Source organism: Notamacropus eugenii, chromosome 6 (assembly GCF_028372415.1).
Source record: "Notamacropus eugenii isolate mMacEug1 chromosome 6, mMacEug1.pri_v2, whole genome shotgun sequence".
Lineage (NCBI taxonomy): Eukaryota > Metazoa > Chordata > Mammalia > Diprotodontia > Macropodidae > Notamacropus > Notamacropus eugenii.
This window is the reverse complement of record NC_092877.1, coordinates 281,264,892-281,283,105: the sequence shown is the minus strand read 5'-3', so window position 1 is coordinate 281,283,105 and position 18,214 is coordinate 281,264,892. Positions and strand designations below refer to the sequence as shown.

The following is an 18,214-nucleotide window of genomic DNA, read 5'->3' as shown; positions in this document are numbered from 1 at the left end:
TACCTTGCAATAAAAACTATGCTTTAAGTGTTGCTGTTTGGGTAGAGTTAATAACTATGAGTATTATTAAATTAGTTTTCAACAGTGACAAACACTAGTAACCTTTATTGGTCTATTATACATACATACATACATACATACATACATATATACATATATAGATATAGTGGAGTTTCATAATGTAATCCATGTTTGGAAATTCTGACTTTTTATCACTTATAGGAAATCAAAAAGATTGACTAAATGGGTAGTCATTTGCTACTGTGCAAAACCTTTTGTAATCACCTCAAATTGGGAAAGGATTTTTTCTTATTTTTTTAATATTAAAACAATGTGAACATGTAATAATTCATATTTAAGATGGTAATAATCTGTTTGAAAATCCCCCTCCCAAATATTATCTCCAGAATCCTTATGTAAATTACTTTTTATTTACAATCAACAATTTTTATTCAAATTTTGAAAATTCTGACACTTAGGTTTGACTTTTTTTTTGGATTAAGAAGTATAATAAAATAATCACCTAAATAAAATTGAAATGATAATATTGAAAGTGCATTCATATTTAGTTTTATTTCAGCTTAATAAACTATGCTTAAGTAATTTGAAGAAAGATATTCGTGTCTGATGCTTGTATAACTGGAATATGTTTACATCGTTAGAAATATGCTATGTTTTCTGGCATTTGCCTTTGAGAGACTTCAAACTTTATTTAGGGCAACAGATTTTTATTATTCCTATTTTGCAGGCAAATTATAGTTGATGTACTACAAAACACTGTGAAATTTTTATTTCCTTTAGGAAGGCTTGTTATATCTATTATTCTCTGTTTTATGGAACAAAACCTTACCAGTTGGGGCTGGAATTTTAACTCATATTTCTCTTGTTATACTGGGTATCCTTTACAGAGGAGTTATGGAAAGACAGGTCAATCAGTTCATCAGCAAGTTATTTATTAAGTTCCTGCTATGTTCCAAGATCTGAGGATGCAAGTACAAAGAATAAAAAAAAATCCCTACTCTCAAGAAGCTTGTGTTCTGATGTGGGAGATAAACAAGTGTGTGGGAATACACACACACACACACACACACACACACACACCATAAATATATACAAACATATACAAATTAGTTATATACTGGATACTTTGAGAGGAAGGGCACTAACAGTTGAGGATATCAAGAAAGCTTTATGCAGAAAATGGTGCTTTCGAGCTGTGTGTTAAAGTAGCAAATAGACAGATATTACAGAGGAAGACAAGACATGAATGAATTTTGATCACTTTTTGGTGTAAGGAAATATCCACACCAAGAAGATAACAGATCCATTAAAGGATTGAAAACAGCCAGGTGTCAGTATAATGTTGAAGTGAAACTTTTTGTATATTTTTTCTCTTAGTTGTACAGTACATTAACTGATTATTCTTGAATAATAATTTCTTTGAAATCTAGAACTTTTTCAGATAATGACCCTAAACAAAATTAGGTACCTTAGCAGAATGACTTTATAAATATTTCCATTGTTAACTGAAAGTTATTTTGTTGTTCAGTGACATGATTCATCAAATGCATTCTGACTTAATAACAGGATTATGGGAATATTTATTTAGAGCTGAAAGGAATCTTAGAAGTTTTCAGGTTCATCCTTCTTATTTTATGTATAAGGATACTGAATCCAGGAGAAATTATGACTTGCTCAGTTACACAACTAATAATATTATTTTATCTTACTATCAATTTAATCTCTTTTTTAAGAAATTCTCAGATTTAAGTTCATGTGGTAGAGCTGCCAGTTTGTGGATTCTGTTACTAGAAGTTAAACTGGTATTTCTTTAAGAAATAAAACATCTAAGAAGCAATAATATAAATTGGACATCTTGTGTTAGACAGTAAATTGGTTTTATATATGTTTTATATCACTAGAAGTGTGTGTCTCATGTCCAAGTGGATAGCAGAGAACTTGATCGGAGAAAAACATTGCAAGTGACAGCTCCTGCCAAACCTCCAGGTGATAATGATGAATTTGAAAAGCAGAGAACAGCTGCTATTGCAGAAGTTTCAAAGAGCAAAGAGGTAGGAAACTGTCATTTAAATATTTGTGTATATATTATATACATGTGTGCCTATATAAGTATGTTCATCATGTACACAAACATGATAAGTGTATAATGTGTTTACAACTTGTTTACATATTAAACATACATAATGTATATTATGTTTTGTTTTATTGATATAGTCTAATTCTTATCCCATAAGGTTAAAGTATAAGTGATTGATACTTTACACACAGCAAATGCCTTTTTTGCTTCATGATCAGCTTGATTCAAAGACTAAGGAAACTAGGGGGTAAGAAGCAGATACTATAAGCAGGTAACATCTGTAAAATGGGGATAATGATAGTTCCTCCCTCAAAGGGTTATTGTGAGGATCAAATGAGTTAACATACATAAAGCAGTCTGCCAGTCTTAGAGCACTGTAGATGGGCTATTGCTATAGTTGCCTGTGGCCATGTAAGACTATTATAATACATTAACCTCTATTGGAAAATAATCACAACTAGTCACAGTTTTTGCTCCAAGTAGATAATGGAGTTATGTTGAGGCAGGAAATAAAAATGTTGTTGGAAAAAAGGAAAGTGTTATCTCAAAGCCTTAGAATTTGATATTAGAAATAGTACTGTCAGTGACAAGAAAACATAAGGCAAATGGGTTCTTGTATTTATGCTTTCCTTCTCCTGCCACACATACTTGACCCTTTGCATTTTTAGCTTTGGCGTTCTAGTAACAATAACTGCAGTTACAATTTATTTAGTATTTCTATTTATTGTATATCGTTCTAAGGCTTAATAAATACTTTGATACAGCAGCCCCATGAGGTCTAGATAGGGAGCATATTATCCCTATTTCACATAAAAACTAACTGAAGCTGGTAGTAAAAATAAAAGCTAATTATGTGACCATCTTATCTGCCTGAAAGAGGTTGGTTTGACTGTGGTAGATTCTGAGATTTGGACATGATTAAGTAGAGAAGAGGTGGTAATGGATATTCAGAAGTACATCTAACATCTGGGGACTGTGATTTACTCTGTCTGTATCAAAGGTCATGCCTTCCTGAGAAGGGAACAGGTAATCATATATTCATTCTTTTAACATGCATTTATTAAAGACATATTCCGTTGCAAGCACTGGTAGGCACTTGGTACTCAAAGACAAAAACAAAATACTTCCTGTTGCCAAGAAAGGCAATAATAGCTGGGGGATGGGAAGGAGATGAGGATGTTTCCTCTGGGAGGTAATACTTGAGTGGAGCCAAGGAGGCCTATTTAGAGTAGTGGAGTCTTTGCCTCTCCCCAGGTTTTTTTTTTTCATTTTGGATTCAAGTGACAGCTGGGGTATGGCAGAGAATTCTGTATACTTCCTCCTCTAAGCACCTGCGATGCTTCCTCTCAAATTTTTCTCTTGGAGATGGATCTCGAAGGCTTCTGGTAATAGGATTTTGATCTGGGAACCTGTTAATCTACCCTTTATCAGTAGTAATAATTGTTAACTTTTATTGTTAAAGTCCCTAACTTCCAAAATTCATCCCAGTGGAGAGGCATTTCCCTTGACATAGGTTGAAGAACAACTCTCCATTGAAAATTTCTATATAGTCTTGTTCTTTAGCAATTAATTTAGAAACTTTTATTGAGCATTTATTGTGTGCAGCAAACAAAGAGAAGACCATAATATTGATAATGACTCAGAATTTAAGTTGATTTTTTTTCATTGCTAAATTTCTGTTGAATAGTATTGGCAAAAATATATTTGATTTTGAGATCTGTGAAATTAAAATGGTTTGTCTTTAAAATGAGATACATATTGTTATATTTAATACTAAGAAGAAACTATTTCCTCGTCTTAGCCTCACTAAGAATAGAAATTCTTCTAAATTATAGTTGATTTTTTATATCTTGATCAGATAATGTTAGTATCTGAATATATTGGTTGAGCTTGACTTTAACTTGTAAAATTCAAGGTTTCATTTTTTTATAGGTGCTAATGACTTGGAATGAAACATCCTTTTAGATTAATTAACATTTAACTTACCTTTTGAAATTGAGTTGTAAACAGAGGATAATTTTTGAATTTAATTCTTCCCAATTGCTTGACTCTCTGTCTTTAGCTATGAAAATATTATGCATTGCAGTATTTCATTGATTACAAAACTGTTCTTTATTCCTCATTTCCTTCTAACAAAGTTCATTCCCTTGGACCTTGCTTCCTCTTAACTAACCCTATTCAAGCATATGCTTAAACTACAAAAAGTATTATGGTTTTTTCTGTCATGAGTAATCATATTACTTTTCCTAAGTAAAGTGATCTTGATCATTAGTTTTAATGCATTTAAAATGTCACATGGGTTTTAGTTAGAGAACTTTCTTGGTAGATTTAATATTTTTGCTTAAATTTTGTGAGCTGGCAATTCTATAAAAAATTGTGGGCTTTTAATTTTTGCAGTTACAAGTTTATTCTGATCTGAAATAAAATTTTAAATTGTGGGTTTTTAAAAATTACACAGAACATTATCCACCTGTTTCAACATCATTTGCTGAAGTCTCTTTTATGACCATTATTTATGCTGTAGTGTTATCTTTAAATTTTCTTCTTTCTGGGTGCCATCTGATTAAAAGTAATTATCTCTATTGTTTTCTGCTCCCAGATTTGTCTATTGGATTTTTTCTTATTGGAGGGAAAAAGAGAAATTTAAAATTATGGACTAATTTTAAAAAATGTGTATAAATTATTTATTTGGAATTGTAAACTGATTAGAGTATATAGACAGTATAGTTTATAAAATATTATACATGTAATGGGTATGTGTATTATTTTTGGGCATGTATCATTTATTTTTCAACTATTGCTTTTTTATTCATAATATCTCACAATAAAATAAGATATGCAAGGTAAAATGAGAACATATTTCTTCAGTAAGACCAGCGAAATTAGAAGAATGCATTTGTGTACTGCCTCTATGAATTTGTTCAACTATTGAATTTGAATTTATGTGTACTATAAAGTTTAATGTTAAAATGTTTAAGAAATTTTTTCTTAAAGCACCTAATCTGGGGGCTATTTTATTTTTCTTCTTTATAATTCTGCATTTACATTTCTTTTAGAGATTTGCCTGAAAGTAGCACATAACAATTAAAATTATGTAGCATTTTTTAAAAAATAGTCTATTCTGGACTTAAGAAGAGAAGGAAATTTGCCTAGTTACTTTTTTTAAAAAATAGAATTTAACATTTTACTTCTCTGTGTAAAATAGAGCCATAGAAATTTACATACTCTAGATTTATTGAATTCTTTATAACTTTATTACTTAATCTCTATTTTCATAAAATGTTCACTTAATCTCATTTTTTTCCTTTTTCCCCACTTATCTAAAGACCAAGACATTTGGAGGAGGTGGTGGTAATGCTAGAAGTAATCTCAGCATGAGTACGGGAGGGAATCGAAACAGAGAAGTTTTCCAGAAAGAAAAGATAACAAAACCTGAAGGAAAATATGAAGGTGTCTATCGAGAGCTGGTAAGGCAGAAGAAACACAGAAAACTTGAATGTCTTTTGCTTTACAGGTAGATAAGAGCATTAAAAAATAAATTTTGTATAATTTTCTAAATGATTTTTTCCTCTGTATATACACTTAGAATTACTTTATTAATGGCAGTATTTAGAACATAATGGTCATATGCTGCTATAATTCCAAAAAAATTTTTATTAAATGATTACTAAAAAAATTCACATACACAAGTTAATAAATTTCTTTGAAAAATAATTTATTAGATACCTTTTTTAAAGTAGCATTTCTTCATCTAAGTAATATAATTATGAAACTAATTGATAAAGCATTTTTTACATTTCTATATTTCTAAGTAAAATAGAATATGAACTTTACCAGTAATTTTGTTGTTATAGGGAACACCTAAGTAAGAAAATTTCCTCTACTGTTGCAGGTTGGCACTGTAAGTGGAACTGAAAAATGATTTTTGTAGAATGTGGGACTTTAGTTGACACTTGAAGAAAGCCAGGCAAGCATGAGGTACAGAGGAAGTGAGGGAGAGTTCGAGACCCAAGGGACAGCAAATGAAAATACCTTATTGAGGAGCAGCAAAGAGTCCACTGTCACTGAATCACAGAATATGCAGAGGAGAGTATGGTAGGAAGGGGCCAGGCTATGAAGGGCTTTGAAAGCCAAATAGGATTTTATACATTTGATCCCAGAGGCAATAGGAAGCCACTTGAATTTGTTGAATGGAGGTTTGGGGTGATGGGGAGAATGAAATGGTCAGATCTGCACTTTAGGAAAACCACTGTGATAACCAAGTAGAGGCTAGACTGGAATAGGGAAGAGACCTGAGACAGGAAGACCAACCAGAAGGCCATGGCAGTTGCCTAGGTGTGAGGTAATAGGGTATGCGTGAGAGTGGTGGCAGTATCAGGGAAGGGAATGGGGAATATATGTGAGATGTTATGAAGGTAAAATTGACAGGCCGTGGAATTGGATATGGGGTGCTAAATAGGAGAGTTGAAGATGATACCTAGATTGTAAGCCAGGGTTATTGGGAGAGTGGTGGTACCCTTAACAGTAATAAGAGTTAGGAAGAAGGAAGGGTTTTAGGGGAAAGTCAGTGAATTTAGTTTTGAACAGTTTAAAATATCCACCAGACAACCAGCTCAGTATGTCCCACAGACATTTGGAAATGGGACACTGGAGGTCAGCCAAAAGGTTAGGACTGGATAAGGAGATATGATATTTGAATTCATATAGCTACCATGATTGCCAAGAGAAATAGTTTAACAAGAAAAGAGAAGAGAGCCCCAAGACAGAGCACTGGGGAATACTCATGTTCAGTGGGTATAATCTGGATAAAGATCCAGGAAAGGATTAAAAAAGAGTGGTCAGACTGGTGTGGGAAGAACCAGGTGAGAATACTGTCATGAAAATCTAAAGAGAAGAAAGTAACAAGAAGTAGGTGATTGACACTTTCAGAGAAGACAGAGAGGTCAAGGAGCATAAGGATCTATAACTATTCCTAAAGATATTCTTTTTTTAAAAAAAAAACATTTAATTTTTCTCAATTACATATAAACCACAAATTTTAACATTTGTTTTTTTTTTTAATTTTGAGTTCCAAATTCTCTCCATCTCCTTCCCCACCCTTGACAAGGAAAGCATTTTGATGTAGATTATACATTTGCAGCCATACAAAACATTTTCATACTCGCCATATTGCAAAAGAAAACACAGAGCAAAAAAAGGAGAATTAGAAAGAAAGTAAAATAAGTATATGTCAACGTGTATTCAGACACCATCAGTTCTTTCTCTGGAGTTTGATAATATTTTTCATCATAAAATCCTTTAGTATTGTTTTGGATCATTGTATTCCTGAGAATAGCAAAGTAGTTCACAGTTGATTATTGTACAGTATTGTTGTTAATATGTACAATGTTCTTCTGCTTGTTTCACTTTTTACTAGTTCATGTCAGTCTTTGTAAGTTTTTCTGTAAGCATCCTGCTCATTATTTCTCACAGCACAATGGTATTCCATTACTATCATATATCGTAACTTGGAGTTCCAAATTGCTCTCCAGAATGGTTAGATCAGTTCACATCTAGAACAAACAACACATTAATACTGCTATTTTTCTACATCCCCTCCAGAATTTGTTATTTTCCTTTTCTGTCATGCTATCCAAATCTGAAAGGTGTGAGGTGGTACCTTAGAGTTGTTTTAATTTGCTTTACTCTGACAAAGAGTAATTTAGAGCGTTTTTTCATATGACTATAGACAGTTTTGATTTCTTCTTCTAAAAACTGCTTTGTTCATATCTTTGGACCGTTTATCAGGTGGGGGATGACTTCCATCCTTATAAATTTGACTCACTTCTTTATATATTTGAGAAATGAGACCTTTATTACAGAAATTTACTGTAATTTTTTTTTTCCTGTTTCCAGCTTTCCTTATCTTGGCTGCAATGGTTTTATTTTTGCAAAATCTTTTTAATTTGATGTAATCAAAATAATCCATTTTATTTCCTGAAATATTTTCTATCTCTTGTTTGGTCATAAATTTTTCCCTTGTCCATAAATGACAGGAAAAATGTTCCATGCTTCCTCAAGTTGCTTATCATATCACCCTTCATGTCTAAGTCATCCATTTTGATTTTATCTTAGTATATGATGTGAGTGGTTGAGTCTACACTTAATTAATGCCATATTGCTTTCCAGTTTTCCCAGCAATTTTTTTTTGTTTTTGTTTTGCGCTGCATATGGTGAATTTATTGATGACACATAATTTAGGACACTATGGTTCTCCCTCCTACTACAGAGGTTCTTTGGGGCAAAGATGTGAATGTGGTATGGGATCCCCAGTATAGGAAGGTAAGATAGGGAGGTAGTGTCTCCAGTGGTGTTTTGACTGAGAATGAAGAGCCATGGCTTTCTACTTTGCTCCTTGTAGTCCATGAAGACCTTGAGGTCTACCACATGGTTTCTATAACCAAACTCATTCTCATACCAGGAAATGAACTTGAAAAAATGATCTTTGAGGGTGCTAGCATCAAAGGTAGAAGAGTGGGTGTTGCTGATAAAATCACAAGATACAATCTGGTTTTCTGAGTAGCCCAAGATGCCCTTCAAGTGTACCTTTGATGCTTGCTTCACCACTTTCTTGATAACTCTATTTGTTAGGTTTCTACAGATGGTAGATCAGATCCACATCAGATACATCAGGAGTAGAAACACAGAATGCCATGCTTATAAACTTCCCATTCAACTTCGACCTTGCCTACAGCCTTAACAGCACCAGTGAAAGCAGGGATATTGTTCTGGGCAGCACCATACTCATCACATCACAGTGTCTCAGAGGGGCCATCTACTCTCTTCTAAGTAGTAGCCATGTCATGGAGTGTGATCATGAGTCCTTCTACAATTCCAGTTGTTATTAATGACCTTGGCCAAGGGAGCTAGGCATTTGGTAGTGTTAGAGGCATTACTGACAGTATTAAGGAAATTAACGTATTTCTCATAGTTCGTTCCCATCCCGAACATAGGGACATCAGCAGAGTGGGCAGAAATAATGACCCACTTGGCTCAACCTTTCAAGTGAGCCCTGGTCTTTTCCATGATATTAATGTAGTAGTAGACTCTGCAACATACTTGACTCCATGGTATCACCATTTAATGTTGGTGGGATTCTGCTCCTGGAAGATGGTAGTACCTTTTTCATCAGACACAAATCATCCATCATAGTCATCTCACACCTGAGCCCTATGTCTATTTATACTCCTTCTAATAATGAAAATTCTTAGGAGTTACGATTATCATCTTCCCATATGGGAATATAAACATTTTGACCTTATTGATTCCCTTATAATTTCTCTTTCATGTTTACTTTTTTTATGCTCTTCTTGAGTCTTATATTTAAAAGTCAGATTTTTTTATTCAGCTCTGGCCTTTTTATCAGAAATGCTTGAAAGTCCTCTGTTTCATTAAATGTCCATTTTTCCCCCCTGAAGGATTATACTTAGTTTTAATGGATAGGTTATTCTTGTTTGTAATACTAGTTTATTTGTGTTCCACAAAATCGTATTCCTAGTCCTTTGATCTTTTAGTGTGGAAACTGCTAAATCTTGTGGGGTCCTAACTATGACTTCACAGTATTTGAATTGTTTCTCTCTGGCCACTTTTAGTATTTTCTCCTTGACCTGGAAACTGAAATTTAGCCAAAATATTCCTGGGAGTTTTCATTATGGCATCTCTTTCAGGAGGTGATTGGTGGATTCTTTCAGATTCCATTTTATCCTCCAGTTACAGAATATCAGGGCAGTTGTCCTTGAAAATTTCTTAAAGTGTGATATCTAGGGTGTTTTTGGTCATGGCTTTAAGGTAGTCCAATAAGTGTTAAATGATCTCTCCTTGAACTGTTTTCCAGGTCAGTTGTTTTTGCAATGAACTATTTCACATTTTCTTCTATTTTTTCATTATTTTGACTTTGTTTTTTCTTTCTTGGTGTCTGGTGGAGTTATTAGATTCCATTTGCCTGATTCTCAGTTTTAAGGATTATTTACTTCAGTGAGTTTTTGTGCCTTGTTTTCCATTTTGCCAATTCTCTTTCTTAAGGAGTTGTTATTTTGAATGAATTTTTCTACCTCTTTTTTTCATTTGTCCAATTCTTTTTTTTTTTAAAGGTATTCTCTTCATTGAATTTTTGTTCTGCTTTTACCATGTGGTCAATTCTTTTTTTTTTTTAAAGGTGTCATTTCCTTCATTTTTTTTTGTCTTCTTTCACCAAGCTATTGACTGACTTAATAATTTTCTTTCATCACAGTCATTTCTTTTCCCAATTTTTCCTTTACCTTTCTTATTTGATTTTAAAAATCCCTTTTGAGATTCTGTACAAGATTGCACATGTATAACCTATATCTGATTGCTTACTTCTAAGGAAAAGGGAAGGGAGGGATAGAATTTGGAACTCAAAATATTTTTAAAAAGTTAAAAATTGTTTTAACATGTAATTTGGGAAAACTAAAAAATATTGTTTAAAAAATCCTTTTTTGTGTTCTGGAAATTCTTTTGGGGCCTGTGACAAATTTACATTTTTCTTTGAAGCTTTGCATGTAGCTGCTTTGACATTATTGTCTTCTGTGTCTGTGTCTTGATCTTCCCTGTCTCCATAGCAACTTTCTGAGATCAGGCTCTTTTTTGTTGTTTGTTCATTATTCTAGCCTATTTCTTGGCTCTCAAATTTATTTTACAATTGGGTTCTGCTTTCAAGTTAGTCCCTAGTTCCAGGCCCTTCTTACTATTGTTTTCAGAGCTAGCTCTGGAGGTAAGTAGGTTTTTGGTTCTCGTAAAGTGGTTGTGATTACTGCTTTCCTGGCCTGTGCTCAGGTTTTACCCAGGAATGAATTTTGTTCCTCTGTAGCTAACAGTACTAGCGGTCCTCCTGAGCTTGGGACTGGACCAGGTTGCCTCATCTTGCAGTCCTAATTGCTAGTGCTTGCCTCACTCTTGGAATTGAGACTAGAATCCCTACTCCTCTGTGGGTGACCACAAGCACACCTCCCTGGAACCATAGTCTAGACCCTTGCTCCTCTGCAGCTGCAAATATTATCATTCCTTTTGGCCCTGGGAATATGGTTTGGAACTATCTGTGGGCAAGGCTACGGGGTCCTGAGCACAGTGCCAGCAAAGGGTCCTCTGCAATCTCCTTTTAATCTCCTTTTGTCTGCCTTCCCTTTGGACTCTGAGCTGAGAATTCCAGAACCTGTTTCTGTGGCCAGTGCAGCCACTCCCAACACATGGCATTGCCTGCAGTGTGCATCTTGGGCCTGCTACCACCCTGATGAGACGGTCTTTCCTGCTGACCTCCAAGTTGTCTTGGGCAGGACCTTTTGTTGGTTTGCAGCTCTAGATATTGATTTGAGTCATTATTTTAAAATTGTTTGGAGGGGAATTTGAGAGAGCTTGGCTCAGTGCATTTGTACTCTGCTGTCTTAGCTGTACTTCCTTCCTTAAAGGCATTCTTTAGAAATATTTATTTGAACAACAAAAAAAAAATCTCAATTTGAATAGAAAAGAACTTATTTGGAATTTTAATATTATTTTTAGGGCATTACCTTCCAGATTTATGGGAAAGTACCTAATACTCAGTGTTGTAATGAATAAGAACATAGCCTTCTACATACTTTTCTTTTGATAATTGTTCCTTCTTAGACCCTGAGCCTACCATGTAAACCAGAGAAACAGTTTGAAATAATTTAAATTTAAGCATTGAGTGTATATAGCCTTCAGTTACCTTTACCTGTAAACACTAGGTTTGCCACTAACCATTCAGGTAACAAGTCTGCTTCCCTATGCCGATAGTAGAAAAAATACCTAATTTATTAAAAAAAAAAGTTAGTGGAAATATAAGTGTCTTAAATAACTGGAAAATCACTCCTTTTTCTCTTTCAAAAAATGCAAGGTTTTTTTTCAGTTCACATAAACTATAAAATGTGTTTCTGTAAGAACTCATTTCAATCCAACAAACAGTAAGCATTGTGTTATTTGCTAGGGTAGAAAGCTGGATATGATATAGATTATGATATATGATATATAAATATGACATAGATTAGATATGATATAGAACCTGCTATCAAGAAGCTATATTCTCTTAAAATACTAGTATAAAATAATTCAAAAGTGTATCAGTTAGATAAAAATAGTGTTTTCTGTGGTTTGAGAAAAGAATATCATTGATGACTGACAAGATAAAGGAGGGCTTATTGGAGGAGGTGGGATTTAGACTTTAAAGAATACGTAAGAATTCATCAGGCAAAAAACCATAGTGGGGAGATGGAAACATAGAATCACATAAATTGCATCAGCAAACAGATAGCCGTCCAGTTCAGCTGGAGCATAGATTGTGTGGAAGGAAATAATATGAAATAAGACTGCAGAGTTAAAGTATTACCTAATTATGGAGGACCTTTGAATTCTAGACAGAGGAGTTTGACCTTTACCCAGTGTGCAATAGGGAGAAAGTGAGGAATTTTGAATGGAAGTGACTTGATTAGATCTGTGCATAAAGAAGATGAATCTTACAAAAGTGTGAAGGACATTTTAGATTCAAGAGATCAGAAGCAGAAATACACATTAGGATGATTTTGTAGTAGTTCAAGTGAATGCTAATGAATGTCTCTGCTAAAGTAATGACTATAGAAGGGGAAATATGTGAAGGATTTTGTGGAAGTATAATTTATAGGACTTAGAACTGAGTATATATGAGCAGTGAAGGAGAAAAGAGAATCAGTAGTACACCAAGTGGGATAAATGGAGGAGTTACCAGCAGAAAACCAAGTTCAAGGAGGTAAATCTTTTGGGGATAAGATCATAAACTCAGTTTTGGGCATATTTTATATTACAGTTAATGTTGCTTAGTAATTTACTAGAGTACTTATCTTGCTTTCAAATGTGAAAGATGTAAATAATTTCATATTTAAAATTTATTTTCTAAGCATATTTCAGACTATTGCATTGTATTTAGTAGGACTTCTAACAGTATTAGTGTCAGAAATTAGAAACTTTAAAATAATTTGAGTACCATAGCATGTGTAAAAAAAAAACTTAAAAATGTAAGTTTTCTTTTTGTGTATTTCACATGGTATTTATGGTAACAAGTTATTCTTCATATATTAGTTATTAGAATGAATGAAATATTTGTAGCTTTTACATTTACCAAATGTAGAATTTACTGCGAGGTAAGACACTTTTGTAATATTTGTGTAGAGTGAATTTATATTGTAGTTCTTACCTAATTCATTTCACTGATCCAGGCATTCTTTTGAAGACCTTGTTAGGTCTCTCTGTACTCCAGGGTGTTTAAGAAAAGTGCCTACTTGGACCGTTATCAGTTAATATTAATAAGTACTCATGGAAATCACGAGTCTGGTGAGTTCTAGTCATAAGTGAATTAGGACAACCTGACAGAGCAGCATTAACCCTTGGGCCCAGGATCTATAACATTAAGCCTAAGAGAACTTTAACATATTTTTTTTTTGAAGAAGAAAACAGGAGTGTTTTGGGGACAATTTGGGGTGTGTGTTATGAGAAGCATTGGAAGTGGTAGTAAGAAAATGCAGGCAGCAAGGTGATGCAGTGAATAGAGTGCCATGCCTGGGGTTGAGAAGACTCAGCTTTCCAACTTGAAATCTGACCTCTAGCTATGTCACCCTAGGCAAGTCTCTGAAGCCCCTTCACCTCAGTTTTCTCATCTGTAAAAAGAGGTGGAGAAGGAAATGGCAAACCACTCCAGTATCTTTGCTAAGAAAACCCCAAATGGGGTCAAGAACTGTCACACATGACTGAAAAAACTACTGAATGTCAGCAGTGTAAAAGATGGAACTAATGTGGACCTGGGGGTGAATCTTAGTAGGAAGATCAGGAGCCAAGCAAATCGCTCCTTTCGAGAGTGGAGAAGAGAGAAGAGGACTAAGAATGAGGAGGCTGCCCTCATGCTGTCATTGTTGTTATTTAAGTACTTGCTAAGTAGAAGAACTGGGCTTTTGGAGCACAGAGAGTAGATAAAAGGAAACTCCTGCCCTGAATAAATCTGAGTGCTGTTGGTCCTTGATCCCTGTTGTACGTGCTTCATGAAGTAAGGATATTATAACATCTGTTGGTGGTGTTGTACAACTGGAGTTTGTCAGTGGTTGGATGTGGTGATATCTGAGTGAAATTTCTAACCTGCATAGGGGTGGAAGAAATTCTAAGTGATTTATTCCTTGAAACTCCTTAGCAGGAGTGCTTAGGTCAAAATAAGGAAGTCTTGTTTTTTCTATCCTTGTTTTCCCACATAACTCCCAACCAAAAGATTCCATCCCATTTCAGCATTTATTTTCTCCCCAACCTTACCGCTGCTCCATATTGTGAATTAATAGTGAATCAAGCTGATTATAGGAAAATTTCTGTGTAGTTACTATCTAGAGCAACCTTTATGAATTATTTTTCCTTTGGTCTAGAAATTTTGGAATGACTGTAATAGAGGAATGTGCAGTGTGAACCTATAATACAGGCTTGAGAAAAAATAAAAAATTCAGGTAGAATTGATTGAAAGCAAATGTGAAGACAGACAAGAATATAGAAAAAAAAGAAATCATAAAAATTTGTTGAGTTGTTGCTTCTGTATTGCTATGCTTGACACACCCCTGTTTTCTGGTGGAGTGCTCTTATTTATAGGATTATTTCTTTTCTAGACTGGATGAAGAAGTATAAATGATGTCACATAGATTTTTCACCGATTAATGTTCTATTGTCGAAAATATTTTCAAATTAGACATGCCAACATTTAACAAATTTACTTTTTTATGTGAAACAAGTGTTTAGAAAGCTAAAGCAAAAACGCCATTTTTTTTTTTTGGTCTTTTGCTTACTGTTCCATGAGAGTATTACAGTAAATATTTTATAAATTACTTTTTGTGAATATGTTTTCAACCTGAAATAGAATGTTTCATTAGACATCAATGTTAAAGTCATGTCATGCTTTGTTATGGATTGTAATTATAATTCACTATTACTTCTTTATATATATTTTTTTCACTCTAGGTTGATGAAAAGGCTCTGAAACACATAACAGAAATGGGCTTCAGTAAAGAAGCGTCCAGGCAGGCCCTTATGGATAATGGAAATAACTTAGAAGCAGCGTTAAATGTTCTTCTCAACAGCAATAAGCAGAAACCTGTTTTGGGTCCACCAATGAGAGGTATTATTTTTATAAAGCAATTTATCAGATCATGCTGTTTGTTTTTTCAGAAGAATGTATTGTATTTAAGAAGTTAGAAATTAGCTTTTCCTTTCAGTCTCAGAGGATGTGTCTTTTTCATTAGTACCTTTGATCTGATCTGTTGGACTGAAATCATCTAATTCTTCTATTGGACTATTCTTCAGACCTGGAGAATCTCTACAAGAACCTCCTGGGATATATAATACGTGGGAGTCATGCTTTATTCACCAATTCTACCTAATAGTTTAACAATGGCACTACCAGCTACTGTGATGATAAGTGGTAGCTCAGTAGGAGAGACCTTGGCCCCAGACTCCGCTCACCTAAAGAGGTCACATGGGTTATTGACAGGCATGCTAGATCTGGATTTGGGGTTTTAGAATTGTTGGCGCCAGGCCTTTACCTCTTTGGGCCCATTTGTAAAATGATGGGGTTGGACCTGATGCTCAGTGAGGTGAAGTGAAGAAGAGGCCAAGAGGTTAAGTGACTACCCACAGTCATGTAGGGAAATTGAGAACTGAATCCAAGGTATCTTACTCTAAAGCCAATGTTCTTTCCATGTAATGTTCTGCCTCTCTTAAGACGGTCTGCCAATCATATGCTTCCCTTTTTATCCCTTTTACTTGTCAGTTACTATCTTCTTTTTTTTTTTATTTTTATTTTAATTTATTTATTTATTTCACTTTTATCATTCATTTTCACAAATTTTTGGGCTCCAAATTTTCTCCCCCCTTGTCCCCTCCCCCCACTCCAAAACACCGAGCATTCCAATTGTCCCCATCACCACTCTGCTCTCTCCTCCATCATTCCTCTCTGCCCTTGTCTCCATCCTCTCCTCTGTCCTGTTGGGCCAGATAACTTTCTATACCCCTTTACCTGTATTTCTTATTTCCTAATGGCAAGAACAGTACTCCACAGTTGTTCCTAAAACTTTGAGTTCCAACTTCTTTTCCTCCCTTCCTCCCCACCCCCTCCCTTTGGAAGGCAAGCAATTCAATATAGGCCAAATCTGTGTAGTTTTGCAAATGACTTCCATAATAGTCGTGTTGTATAAGACTAACTATATTTCCCTCTATCCTATCCTGCCTCCAATTACTTCTATTCTCTCTTTTGATTCTGTCCCTCCCTGTGAGTGTCGACCTCAAATTGGACCCTCCTCCCCATGCCCTCCCTTCCATCATCCCCCCACCCTGTTTATCCCCTTGTCCCCCACCTTCCTGTATTGTAAGATAGGTTTTCATACCAAAATGAGTGTGCATTTTATTCCTTCCTTTAGTGGAATGTGATGAGAGTAAACTTCATGTTTTTCTCTCACCTCCCCTCTTTTTCACCAAACTAAAAAAATCTTTTGCTTGCCTCTTTTATGAGAAATAATTTGCCCCATTCCATTTCTCCCTTTCTCCTCCCATATATTTCTCTCTCACTGCTTGATTTCATTTTTTTTTTAAGATATGATCCCATCCTATTCAATTCACTCTGCACGCTCTGTCTCTATGTGTGTGTGCGTGTGCATGTGTGCGTGTAATCCCACCCAGTACCCAGACACTGAATAGTTTCAAGAGTTACTAATATTGTCTTTCCATGTAGGGATGTAAACAGTTCAACTTTTATAAGTCCCTTATGGCTTCTCTTTGCTGTTTACCTTTTCATGCTTCTCTTCATTATTGTGTTTGAAAGTCAGATTTTCTTTTCAGCTCTGGTCTTTTCATCAAGAATGCTTGAAAGTCCTCTATTTCACTGAAAGACCAATTTTTCCCCTGAAGTATTATACTCAGTTTTGCTGGGTAGGTGATTCTTGGTTTTAGTCCTAGTTCCTTTGACTTCTGGAATATCCTATTCCATGCCCTTCGATCCCTTAATGTAGAAGCTGCTAGATCTTGTGTTATCCTGATTGTATTTCCACAATACTTGAATTGTTTCTTTCTGGCTGCTTGCAATATTTTCTCCTTGACCTGGGAATTCTGGAATTTGGCCACAATATTCCTAGGAGTTTCTCTTTTTGGATCTTTTTCAGGTGGTGATCGGTGGATTCTTTCAATATTTATTTTGCCCTCTGGTTCTAGAATCTCAGGGCAGTTTTCCTTGATAATTTCATGAAAGATGATGTCTAGGCTCTTTTTTTGATCATGGCTTTCAGGTAGCCTCATAATTTTTAAATTGTCTCTCCTGGATCTATTTTCCAGGTCAGTTGTTTTTCCAATGAGATATTTCACATTCTCTTCCATTTTTTCATTCTTTGGGTTTTGTTTTGTGATTTCTTGGTTTCTCATAAAGTCATTAGCCTCCATCTGTTCCATTCTAATTTTGAAAGAACTATTTTCTTCAGTGAGCTTTTGAATCTCCTTTTCCATTTGGCGAATTCTGCTTTTGAAAGCATTCTTCTCCTCATTGACTTCTTGAACCTCCTTTGCCAATTGAGTTAGGCTTTTTTTCAGGGTGTTATTTTCTTCAGCATTTTTTTAGGTCTCCTTTAGCAGGGTGCTGATCTGTTGTTCTTACTTTGCTTGCAAGTCTTTTATTGCTCTTCCCAGTTTTTCCTCCACCTCTCTAACATAATTTTCAAAATTTTCTGAGCTGTTTTTGAGCTTTTCCCAGGTCTGATGCCATTGAGTGGGCTGGGATACAGAAGTCCTCACTTCCGTGTCTTTCCTTGATGGTGAGCACCGCTCTTCCTCATCAGAAAGGAGGGGAGGAGAAACTTGCTCACCAAGAAAGTAACCCTCTATAGTCTTGGTTTTTTTCCCCTTTTCTGGGCATTTTCCCAGCCAGTGACTTGACCTCTGAATATTCTCCTCACACCCACCTCACCTCCTGATCCTCCCAGCCAGCACTTGGGGTCTGAGACTCAAATGCTGCTTCCCAGCCTCAGGGCTTTGGGCGGGGGCAGGGCTGCTATTCAGTGTGAGATCAAG

At 35.0% G+C, this 18,214-nt stretch overlaps 1 protein-coding gene across 1 annotated transcript in view; it reads left to right on the top strand.

Moving 5' to 3' along the window:
• Window positions 1–18,214, top strand: part of TDRD3 (tudor domain containing 3) — a 185,020-nt gene that overhangs the window by 92,193 nt on the left and 74,613 nt on the right. Inside the window, exons 7-9 of the mRNA XM_072617065.1 lie at window positions 1,923–2,072; window positions 5,425–5,565; window positions 15,125–15,281. Coding sequence (XP_072473166.1) covers window positions 1,923–2,072; window positions 5,425–5,565; window positions 15,125–15,281 — 448 coding nt within the window. The remainder of the gene's footprint in view (window positions 1–1,922; window positions 2,073–5,424; window positions 5,566–15,124; window positions 15,282–18,214) is intronic.